Below are 12,288 nucleotides of genomic sequence, written 5' to 3'. Positions count from 1 at the left end.
CCCCCTGCCCAGGCAGGAAACCCTACACCATCTCAGTCAGATGGTTATCCAACATTTTCTTAAAAATTTCCAGTGTTGGAGCATTCACAACTTCTGAAGGCAAGTCGTTCCACTTATTAATTGTTCTAACTGTCAGGAAATTTCTCCTTAGTTCTAAGTTGCTTCTTTCCTTGATCAGTTTCCACCCATCGCTTCTTGTCCTGCCTTCAGGTGCTCTGGAGAATAGCTTGACTCCCTCTTCTTTGGGGCAACCCCTGAGATATTGGAACACTGCTATCATGTCTCCCCTAGTCCTTCTTTTTGTTAAACTAGACATACCCAGTTCCTGCAACCGTTCTTCATATGTTTTAGCCTCCAGTCCCCTAATCATCTTTGTTGCTCTTCTCTGCACTCTTTCTAGAGTCTCAACATCTTTTTTACATCGTGACGACCAAAACTGAATGCAATATTCCAAGTGTGGCCTTACCAAGGCCTTATAAAGTGGTACTAACACTTCACGTGATCTTGATTTTATCCCTCTGTTTATGCAGCCCAGAACTGTGTTGGCTTTTTTAACAGCTGCTGCACACTGCTGGCTCATATCTAAATGGTTGTCCACTAGGACTCCAAGATCCCTCTCACAGGTACTACTATTGAGCAAGGTACCACATATACGGTACTGGTGCATTTTGTTTTTTTGGCCTAAATGTAGAACCTTACTTTTTTCACTGTTGAATTTGGACAGGTAGGTTTGCTTCCATCTCCAAAAACGCCCCAATGGTCTGCTGATGGTCCCCAACTTCCAAGGTCCCAGGCAGGGGTGAAATCTAGCAGGTTCTGACAGGTTCTGGAGAACCAGTAGTGGAAATTTTGAGTGGTTTGTCACCTCTGGCTGGTCCCAGAGTGGGGTGGGAATGGAAATTTTGTAATATCCTTCCCCCAGGAGTGGGGATGGAATGGGGATTTTGTAGTATCCTTCCCCTGCCATGCCCACCAAGCCACGCCCACCAAGCCACACCACACCCACCAAGCCACGCCCACAGAACCGGTAGTAAAAAAAATTGGATTTCACCACTGGTCCCAGGGCTACTGACAGAGATCAGATCATCTTTCTATCTTGCCATTGCTTCTGAGAGGAGAGAATCTCTGCAGCTCTGGGTTGACCTGGGGGTGGGGGGCTGTCCCTGGTGATCTCTGAGTTTGGGGGTTTTCTTGCAGAGGTTTTAGGACCCAATGAGGGAACATCATCAGTGCCGGAAGGGAGTGGGGTTTGTGGCGTGGAGAAGGCGGATAAAAGGACAAGAGAGGAGGAGGAGGAGGAGAGAAGGAGGAAACAGAGAAAGAGATAGAGGAGGAAAAGGAAGGAAGGAAGGAGGGAGGGAGGGAGGGAAAGAGGGAGGGAAGGAAGGAAGGAAAACAGGAGGAGGAGGAGACAGAGAGAGAGAGAGGAGAAGGAAGGAAGGAAGGAAGGAAGGAAAGAAGGAAGATGAGAAAGTGAAAAAGAGAGGAAAGGAGGGAGAGAGGGAGGGGAGGAAGGAAGGAAGGAAGAAGAAAGGAAGGAAGATGAGAAAGTGAAAAAGAGAGGGAGGGAGGGAAGGAAGGAAGGAAGGGCGTTTGAATAGACATCAAATCCCAACATTAGGAGGTCATTCACAACCATTTTAGGATTATCCATAACCACCAAACATCTTTTTTGTCTGTCTAAGATTGTGATGGGGAGAGGGGTCTGAAGGGCAGCTCCCCGTTTCAGGTCTCCTTCTGCCCATACTTCCAACCTGACTGAAGAGAGGAGGAGGAGGAGAATTATGGGGTCTTTGGTGGGGGGTGTCTCTGATCTCGGTGATTTTGGCTTGTCCACATTTTCATTGCAGCCAAGTTGGGAGAAGAACCCAAAGGATTCTGTCCACTCTAATGGGCAAATTGAGACAAAATTGTTGAGGCTCCTCTATTTCTGCCTCCCACTTCTGGTTCCTCAGGGTAGTTTTGAGCCTGTCTGACCCTGGATATTTGCTCTGCTGTGCACCCACAGAGTCCATGGATGGAGAGAGAGATTTGACTGGTTGATTCAGGAATCAAAGGCTACGACTGGTGATATTTCCGTGTCCTTTCTGGTTTTTTTAAAAGGAAATAAGCTGTTAATGGGCCCAGTTAAGCCTTTAATAGCCATAAAGCCACAAAGACCTTCAGGCTAAATAGCAAACTGTAAGGAGAGAAGAAGAATTAAAAAATACAGAACGGCAGAGTTGTGAAAGGACCTTGGCAATGTCTCCACAAGTGAACCCCACAACCAGCCAACCATGCCAGGGAATTCTGGAAGGTGGTCCACAAGCCTTAAAGTGACCAAGCTGGGAGACCTCTGCCCTGGTCAAGCCCAACCGCTTGCTCCACAAGGAGAGAACCTTGGAATCAAGAAGACAGAAGCAGGATTGAGTTGGGGTCCCAAATCTCTCCCCACTGCAGGCCTCCTCTGAGCGGAAAAGCCAAGGAGAGAGAGCAAAGTGAAGCTCTTGAGCGTTTTTTTAGCATTTGGGAAGACTAAAAAGGGCTGTCTGTCTGTCTGTCTTTCTCTTTCTTTCTTTCTTTCTTTCTTTCTTTCTTTCTTTCTTTCTTCCTTTCATTCATTCTTCCCTTCCTTCCTTCCTTCCTTCCCTTCCCTTCCCTTTCATTCATTCTTTCTTTTTTCTTTTTTTCTTTCTCTTTCTTTTCTTTCTTTCTCTCCTTCCTTTTTTTCTTTTCTTTCTTTCTTTTCTTTCTTTTTCTTTCTATCGTTCCTTCCTTTCTTTCTCTTCCTTCCTTTCTTTCTTTCTTTTCTTCCTTCCTTCCTTCCTTTTTTTCTCTTTTTCTTTGTTTTCTTTTCTTCCTATCTTCCTTCCTTTCTTCCTTCCTTTCTTTTTCTTTCTTTCTTTCATTCTTTCCTTTCTTCCTTCCTTCCTTTCTTTTCTTTCTTTTTTCTATTTATTTCTTTCCTTTCATTCTTTCTATATTTCTTTTTTCTTTCTTTTCTTTCCCTTTCTTTCTTTCCTTCTCTCCTTTCTTTTTTCTTTTTTCTTTGTTTTTCTTTGTTTTTTCTTTCTATCTATCTTTTTCTTCCTTCTTTCCTTCCTTCCTTCCTTTCTTCCTTCCTTCCTTCTTCTTTTCTTTTCTACTTTTGTTTTCTGTCTTTCTATCTTCCCTTCCTTCCTTCCTTTTTCTTTCTTTCTTTCTTTCATTCTTTCTTTCCTTTCTTCCTTCCTTCCTTTCTTTCTTTCTTTTTTCTATTTATTTCTTTCCTTTCATTTTTTCTATATTTCTTTTTTCTTTCTTTTCTTTCTCTTTCTTTCTTTCTTTCTCTCCTTCCTTTTTTCTTTGTTTTTCTTTGTTTTTTCTTTCTATCTATCTTTCCCTTCCTTCTTTCCTTCCTTCCTTCCTTCCTTCCTTCCTTTCTTCCTTCCTTCCTTCCTTCCTTCCTTTTTCCTTTTTTTTCTACTTTTGTTTTCTGTCTTTCTATCTTCCCTTCCTTCCTTCCTTCCTTCCTTCCTTCCTTCCTCTTTCTTTCTTTCTTTCTTTCTTTCTTTCTTTTTCATATATTTGTTTTCTATACTGCCCATCTTGTTATCACACAGCTCTGACCACAGTTTACAAATTGCTAGAAAGTGAATCGAGCAGCTGCTAAATGAATCTGGCTTCCCACACAGACCACATGAACTTTTATTTATATAAATAAATATATTTTACATCTCTGTTGACAGTATTGCTACATCGTGAGGTAAATCCTCAGGTAAATCAGAGAACAGCACATGCAGAAGAAAAAAGGCGGGAAAACAAGGAAACTCCCTTTACAGATTTGCCCCCCCAGACAGACACAGGAACCGCTTGGATTTTGCAGAAGAGTTTCTTCATTCAAGCCGATTCAATCTCCCCGATAGAAAAAAATCACAGGACCATCCTTATGCCTGGCCTTTGGGCCGATGGCTTCAAAATGCTTTGCAAACCAAGGTCTGGGGGGGCTCACACTGACCCACCAAGAAGGGTGTGTAGCTGTGTCCACATCTATTCTTTTGGCAGCCAAATCAGGGCCAAACAATTCTACCCTGGCCAAATGAGGAAGGACCTTTTCCGTTCTAATTCAGTAAACCCAAGAAGCCGTTTGCTGTTTATTTATTTGTTTGTTCAATTTACATGCAGCCAAGCATCCCAGGTGACTCTGGGCAGCTCACAGTAGAAGAGAAACACAGGTATAAACATCTTAAAAGCATTGAGGTTAGCAACCCTCAACAGTTAGCAAGAACCGCAGGAGGGTTTGAGTGAGGAACTTTGCACCAGGTCGCACCAGGAAGTGAGGTTGGTTGTCCTACTGGGAGGAAGACGGTCAAGGAGGGTCAGGAGGTTGAGCTCCCGTGGAATCTGGGGTGTTGCAGAAGCCGCCTTAGATGCTCCCCAAGGAGGAAGAGGCCGGCTGCTCGTCTCCTCTGTGGCTGGTTAGACCTAGATCAGGGGCGAAATCCAGCAGGTTCTGACAGGTTCTGAAGAACCGGTAGCGGAAAATTTGAGCAGTTTGGAGAACCCGGAAATACCACTTCTAGCTGGCCCCAGAGTGGGGTGGGAATGGGGATTTTGCAGTACCCTTCCCCTGCCATGCCCACCAAGCCATGCCCACCAAGCCACGCCCACAGAACCGGTAGTTTAAAAAAACTGCATTTCACGACTGACCTAGTTAGAAGCTTTGTACTTGCAAATGAAGGGCAGGACAGATTCACAGGTCTGCTGGATCCACCTGACTGCGTCTAGAAGGGAGAAGGGCCAGAGAGGATGTTAGACTCGGGATGAAGAAAGTCATCATTTTAGTTGGTTGAAGGATACCATTTAGGAAGGGAGGGGGAGGAAGAAAAGAAGGAAGGAAGGAGGAAGGAGGAAGGAGGAAGGAGGGAGGAAGGAAGGAAGGAAGGAAGGAGAGAGGAAGGATGGAAGGAAGGAGGGAGGAAGAAGGGAAAGTGAGGGATGGAGGGAGGGAGGAAGGAAAGAAGGAGAAGGCAGAAAAAAGGAGGTGGCCTGGAGGGAGGGGAGGAAGGAAAGGGGGAGGGGAGGAGGAAAAGAAGGGAGGGTAGGAGGAAGGAAGGAGGGAAGGAGGGAGGAGAGAAGGGAGAGAGAGAAGGAGAAAGGAAGGGAAGGAAGGAGAGAGGGAGACCTCCAAGGGAGACCTCCCGAGATCTCCCACTCATCATTTCCCTCCCTCCTTCCACCCCTTTTTCGGTAGAGGGACTGAGACGCACTTCCTGGAGTCTGGATGTTGGCGACTGAGATGCATTGAGAGGTGGAAACTGTGGTGCTGGGGGCTCTGTTGTCCCAGAGGAGGCTTCCTGGGGTATAGGTGGTTGCGTCGCTCCATTGCCAGTTGAGTTTCTATTGAGGCAGAAAAGGGACATTCAATGAATCAAGCACTTGTTTTATTTTATTCTATTTTATTTTTATTTCCCCAGCCTGGTGCCCTCCAGATGTCTGGCTTCACCAACGGTCGAAAGGTTTGTTTGGTGGCAGGTGAAGAAATAGATTTTTGGGGAATCAAAGACGATTCGTTAAGGAAACTTTGGGTAGGCTTTGCTTTCTCTTCCCCACAACGTCTCACACACATTGAGGTCCTGAGGACTTTGTGCAATAAAGCGGCAGAAGAAAAACTCTCCAGGGCAGTGCTTCTCAATTATTTTCTGTCATGCCCCCCTAGGAAGAAGAAAACATTTTTCGCGCCCCCCGCGCAACTGTAAACATGGGGCTTAGCTTGTTATGACAGTGTTTGCTGAGGTCAAAGCTTTGCACCCACAACGTCTCACACACATTGAGGTCCTGAGGACTTTGTGCAATAAAGCGGCAGAAGAAAAACTCTCCAAGGGAAGTGAGAATCCGGAAGTTGTTTGTGCTCCATGCCTGGAGGTTTTTAAGAAAGGATTGGACAGATATTTGTTCCGAATGCTATAGGGTCTCCTGCTTGAGCAGGGGGTTGGACTAGAAGACCTCCAAGGTCCCTTCCTGCTGTTCTATTATCTTTGGTGAAATGGATGGCTTAAAAAATTGATTAACAATTTTTGCTCAATGAAAAGTGGAACCTGACTGTGAAGCGGTTTTTTCTCCCCACCTGGAGATCTTAAGGGCACCAAGAAGGATCTCTTCACTAGATTGTGGACTCATCTTCTCCTTCCCATGAAGGCACGTCCTCCTCCCCAGTTAGTGCCACCCCCAGATATTGGCCTTGTGGGCTGCCCACCCTTCCCACTGGCACAGAGCTCATCCCGAAGCCATAAAACCCTCTGGGACCGTCCATGGAGGATTGGAAGAAAAGAGGAACGCCAAGGCTGTGGCCGGAGTGCCTGGTGGCCTGTCAGATGAAGCCACCTCAGAGGGATCCCAGGCCACCCCCAGGGGCATGCCTACCTTGCCCTCTTGCACAGCGTTCATCCCAATCCAGGCATTCGTGGCGGAGTTGGAGCGCCTGATATGGGAGGAGACAATTTTTTCCTCAGCAGCAGTCAGAATAGTAGCCAAGTGGCTTCCACTCCTCAGGTGTTGGCACTCAATCTGCGGACATGAAGAAAAAGAATTGCAGAATAAGAGAGTAACTGAATAACAGAGTAATAGAATCAGAGAATAGCAAAACTACAGAGTAATAGAATAACAGAGTAACTGAATAACAGAATAAGATTAGTAGAATAAGAGAGTAACAGAATAAGAGAGTAACAAAAGAGAATAGCAGAACTACAGAGTAACAGAATAAGAGAATAGCAGAACTACAGAGTAACAGAATAACAGAGTAGCAGCACGACAGAGTAACAGAATAAGAGAATAGCAAAACTATAGAGCAACAGAATAACAGAATAAGAGAGTAGCAGAACTACAGAGTAATAGAATAGCAGAATGATAGAACAGCGGAATAGAGTAACAGAGTAACAGAATAACAGATTAGGTGGAAGGAGTCCAACCAACTCTGGGCAACTTACAATATTTGAAAGATAAAACTGTATAAATAAAATACTACAAAAATCCTAAATACAATACACAACCCAATGCATGCCAGCCGGGTCCTTGAAAAACCAAGCTGGATGGGTTAATGCCCGCTGGGCAGTAGCTGAAGAGCCCCAAGCCTGTGCCAGCTGCCTCATCCCTTGTAGTTAAATTCTTTCCCTGTTCAACTTTGCTGTTTTTAGGATACTTGGAAGAGGAGGAGAGGGTCGGAGGGAGGGAGGGAGGGAGGAGAAGGAGAAGACAAAAGCAAAGGAGAGAGGAAGGATGGAAGGAAGGAGAAGGAGAGAGGAAGGAAAGAGAAGAAGGAGAAGGCTGTCAGAAGCTAAATGTCTTCCTCAAGGAAAAAAAACAAAGTCCAGGTGAATTTTGGGAAAGCCTCTTTGAGATGTCTGCTGTTTTTACAACGCAGGTTTTAGCGATACCAGAGGATGAGTTGGAGATTCTCCAAAATCTGTAGTAGAGTAAAGAAGACAACCTTGACGGAAACATGCAAGAACACCAAACAAAAAAAATTGGAGTGGGACGTATAAAAAAAACAAAACCAAACCCTGAGAAATGCAATGACAATTGGAAACAGTTCAGATGGATCCCTTCCTAATTCACTGAAGTATAATGGGGGGGGAGGGGAGCCTAAGGATCCTTGCAAGATTCTGCCATGAGATCCCATCTCTGTTAAGGGGAATTCTGGTCTCCCTGATGGAGAGAGACACAAAAAATGTCTTTGTGTGTCGCACTGACCTCTGCCTCGTACCAGCTGAGGAGCATATAAATTGGGTGATAACATTGCAGTCGATAATAAACAGCCTGATCAGGGCACTTGGATCGAGCCTGGATTTTGGGTGATCCTGAAGGAAACATAGAACCATCGTTAGAACAACTGCTTTGGAGGGGGGGTCTTCTTCCAGCCCCTCCAGGATGAAATGGAGTCCAGATCCAGTCCATCAACACCACCTCTGCTACCTTCAGGACAGTCAGGAAGGTATTTTTTCAGCTGGCAAAGCTTCGTGTATCTCCCCTGGTGCCCAAGCTAAAGGGCAGAGGGCACTTGAAGCTTTGCCCCCAAGTGGCATTGGCTGGGCCTCCTTCAGAAGGCACGGAGGGGGGCAGCCCAGCTTGGCAGGAAGAGGGCAGGTAGACAGGGCTCCACCTCCCAGCTTCCTTCCAACTGTCCCCCTGTGGTGTCCACTGGGCTGGCTTAATGGTGGGACTGGCTCCATCACTTCTTCTGGCAGGTGGCACTCACCTTCCGCCAAGGAGGTCCCAGTCAAGCAGGCCAAGAGGCAGAAGGCCCAGAAGGTCTGGCGTCCCATCCTCTTGTTCCCCTAAAACAGACAAACGCAAGCGCAATAAGTGAGATGGTCCCCATGAGGTCTCCATGGTCCCACCAGCACAAGGCCAAACAGAAGGCGGAAGAGAGATGGAGCCGAAGGACCCCCTCAGTTGGGGCTGGATGTGGAGAACCAGGGATGGGCAGGAGAAGCTCTGAGTTGCCCTTCAGCCCCCTCCCTCTCCCCACCACAACCTTCGAGGAAAAACTCCATCTTTGGTGGTTGAGGATGATCCGAAAATGGTTGTGAATGACTTCCTAATGTGGGGATTCAATGACTGTAGCAACACTATGTCCTTCCTTCCTTCCTTCCTTCCCTCCCTCCTTTCTTTGCTTTTGCCTTCTCCTTCACTTTCCTTTGTGTCTCCTTTTCTTTCCTTCCTTCCTCTTTCCTTCTTCCTTCCTTCCTTCCCTCTCTCCTTTGCTTTGCTCTCCTTTGCTGGCAATCTTTATGATTTATATTGATATATTGACCATCAATTGTGTTGTAAATGTTGTACCTTGATGAACGTATCTTTTCTTTTATGCACACTGAGAGCATATGCACCAAGACAAATTCCTTGTGTGTCCAATCACACTTGGCCAATAAAAATTCTATTCTATTCTATTCTATTCTATTCTATTCTATTCTATTCTATTCTATTCTATTCTATTCTATTTTGCTTTCTCCTTCCTTCCTCTCTGCTTCTCCTCTACCTCTCTCTCCTTCCCTCCCTTCTCCTCTTTCCTCCATCTCCTTCTCCTTCTCCTTCTCTTCCTGCTTCTCCTTCCATCTTCCTTTCAACTTCAAGAAAGGCAGAAGACCCAATCGCAAGATGATGGAGAGACAGGAAAGGAGGCCCACCTTCTCACCTCTGCTGCTTCCTGCTAGATGACCCCTTGTCTTCTGTCTCCTCTCAAGGCTGTCCGATCTACCTGGTCCCTGAGCTATTTATAGGCAGTGGGGGAGGGGGGGCAGCAATTCTGCAGATCCAAGCAGGTAATCTCACCCAGGGCAAAGAGCAATCTGAGACTTTGTCCCAGTCCCTTGAGGAAAGCCTCCAGGAAATAATCCTCAGGGGGAAAGGAGAGAAATCCCATTCTGACTGGGATTTGGGAAAAGCTGCCAGATTGGTGATAAGGCCAACCTTGAACTATGGTTCCATTTTCTTTACGTTTTTCCTTCATCAACCCTTTTGAGAGAACTTCTCTTTTGAGGATAAGACGTTTTTATGGCTGGGTGAGATGGGTCTTCCATGTCTCCCTATCGGTTCCCTTGTCTAGGAGGAAAGGATTCTCAGTTTTACTCTTAGTTTTAAAAAAATAACCTGCAGAGACTTATCTAGGTCAGGGGTCTCCAACCTTGGCAACTTTAAGGCTTTGCTGGCTGAGGGATTCTGGGAGTTGAAGTCCACAAGCCTTAAAGTTGCCAAGGTTGGAGACTCCTGATCTAGGTAGTCTCCCAGAAATAACAGGATTGGGCAGGAAGAACACAAAATTACTGCTTAGGGATCTTATCCAAAATGTAATCTATTAATGAATTGGAGGGAACGAATGCAATAAAATTACCTTCATAATCCAGAAAAATTGACAAATACAAACACAAACTCGCATACACACATGCAATCCTTGACTTAACAAATTCGTTTGATGACCATTCAAAGTCGCAACAAAAAAGTGACCAGTTTTCACATGACCATTGCAGCATCCCCAAGGGTCACATGATCGAAATTCAGACGGTTGGCAACTGACTCATATTTGTGACGGTTGCAGTGTCCCGGGGTCACGTGATCCCCTGTTGCAACTTTCTGATCAGCAACGACAATGGGGGAGCCGGATTCACGTCACAACTGTGCGACTAGCGACTGCAATGATGCGCTTAGCAAGAGAAAGGTCATTAAATGGGGCAAACCTCACTTAACAGCTGTCTCGCTTAGTGACCGAAATTTTGGGCTCAATTGCCATACATTTAGGATTACCTATATCTACATACACACATAGATATACAGTAGTGGCCGAAATTGTGAAAACCTTTTGGGAAAAGTGTATTTTCTAAAACTAGCTAATAGCACCACTTTTTTGGGGGAGTAGTTCCATACAATTATATATCCATGGAAAGATAATTGAATCAAGAATGTAATGCAATAACTTTTATGAAGGGTTTGCTATTAGAATAGCAGTTGCAGTAGAAAGAAGAAAAGGGAAACAGGTAGAAAAACCGAGATAAACAAAAATTCTCGCCATGTCAGTGAATCCTTAGTTTGGTAACCTTTAGCATGAATTACGGCCTTACAACGTCTTCCCATGGAGTGAACCAAGTCTTTTAGTTCTGCAGCTGTTATCATATGAAACCAAGGTTGAAGGATGGCGTCTATTAACTGGGTTTTATTGCTGGGTCGCTTCTGACTCAGCTGTTTCCTGAGTCGTCTCCATAGATTTTCCATTGGGTGAAGGTCTGGGCTATTCCCAGGCCATTCCAGCAGTGGAATAAGATTATCTTGAAACTCCAGAAGAAAAAAAAGTGGTGTTATTAGCCATCAAACCTCAAAAATACATTTTTTTCAAAAGGTTTCCACAATTTTAGCCACTACTATACATACAATTGTGTATACACACATTGTATATGCAGTATATTTAAAGATATTTGACACAAAAAGAACAAACGTCAACTTGATAAATGAAACTTGATAAGGAGAAAAGCCCAGCCTGGTCATGTACCTGAAGATGATAAAAAACTACCATAAACTGGAATAATGTGAAACTCAAATGATGAAATAATAGAAGGAAGAAACATTCTAAAGACTCGTACAGGCAGATGAGTCATAGGTCAGGAAACTGGAATCAAGGCAACCCTGTGGATTAATATTCATAGTTCAAAGAAGTCCAAAGAAAACATGGATAAAAACGAAGTCGTAAACCTCGCAAGAATGATAAGGGAGCTCATTAGAACAGGATTTGTCAAAACCTGACAACACATTTGCCACCGTTGCAAACTTGGCAACATTAAGACCTGTGGACTTCAACTTCCTCAACTCAAGTATGCATCCTAAGATTTTCAGACTGGGCTACTATCACCGACGTGATATCATGGCATTTGAAAAAGCAACATTGCCACGGTTCCTGCAAATGGTTGTCGCTGGAAATTTTCAAGAAAAGATTGAACAACCATTTCTCTGGGATGGTATCAGTGGTGGGATTCAAGTCATTTAACAACCGATTCTCTGCCCTAATGATTTCTTCCAACAACCAGTTCTCCAAACTCCTCAGAAAGTTAACAACCGGTTCTCCCGAAGTGGTGAGAACTGGCTGAATCCCACCACTGGATGGTATACAAGGAGTACTGGCGGTTGGACTAGATGACCTCCACAGTCCCATGATTCTATGGTTTGTTTGTTTTTAATGTATCTGATCATAATTCAAATACCTTCAGAATTCTGAAGGCAACCTTCAGCTTGCCTTTAGAAAGTGTTGGTGCTCCTTCACCAGAGGCTTTCAAAAAGAGTTTGGGCAACCATTTGCCTGGAATAGTATACAGGATCTCCTGCTTGAGCAGCGGGTGGACTAGAACAAAGCTGAGCAAAGCAAAGCTGGCTGAGGAATTCTGGGAGTTGAAGTCCAAAAGTCTTAAAGTTGCCAAGGTTGGAGACCCCTGGACTAGAAGACCTCCAAGGTCCCTTCCAACTCTACTGTTATTATTCTATTCTACTCTACTCTATTCTATTCTATTCTATTCTGTTCTGCTGTGCTGTGCTGTGCTATACTCTATTCTCTTCTACTCCTCTTCCCTTCCCTTCCCTTCCCTTCCCTTCCCTTCCTTTCCATTCCATTCCATTCTATTCTATTTTCTACTCTACTCTACTCTACTCTACTGTACTCTACTCTACTCTATTCTATTCTATTTTATTCTATTCTATTCTATTCTATTCTATTCTATTCTGCTGTGCTGTGCTGTGCTGTACTCTATTCTCTTCTACTCCTCTTCCCTTCCCTTCCCTTCTATTCTATTTTCTATT

At 44.7% G+C, this 12,288-nt stretch overlaps 1 protein-coding gene across 1 annotated transcript; it reads right to left on the bottom strand.

Annotated features, from left to right (window-relative positions):
- Positions 1-3,723: 3,723 nt before the first annotated feature.
- Positions 3,724-8,282, bottom strand: LOC131202455 (lithostathine-like). Its single transcript, XM_058191453.1, has 6 exons — positions 8,213-8,282; positions 7,708-7,814; positions 6,382-6,525; positions 5,229-5,358; positions 4,669-4,742; positions 3,724-4,443 (listed from the first exon to the last, which is right to left on the bottom strand). The coding sequence occupies exons 1-5, from the start codon at positions 8,277-8,279 to the stop codon at positions 4,669-4,671; spliced, it is 522 nt and encodes a 173-aa protein (XP_058047436.1). The 5' UTR covers positions 8,280-8,282; the 3' UTR covers positions 3,724-4,443.
- Positions 8,283-12,288: the final 4,006 nt, after the last annotated feature.

Source organism: Ahaetulla prasina, chromosome 7 (genome assembly GCF_028640845.1).
Source record: "Ahaetulla prasina isolate Xishuangbanna chromosome 7, ASM2864084v1, whole genome shotgun sequence".
In the NCBI taxonomy this organism is placed as follows: domain Eukaryota; kingdom Metazoa; phylum Chordata; class Lepidosauria; order Squamata; family Colubridae; genus Ahaetulla; species Ahaetulla prasina.
This window is presented reverse-complemented; position numbering and strand designations above follow the sequence as displayed.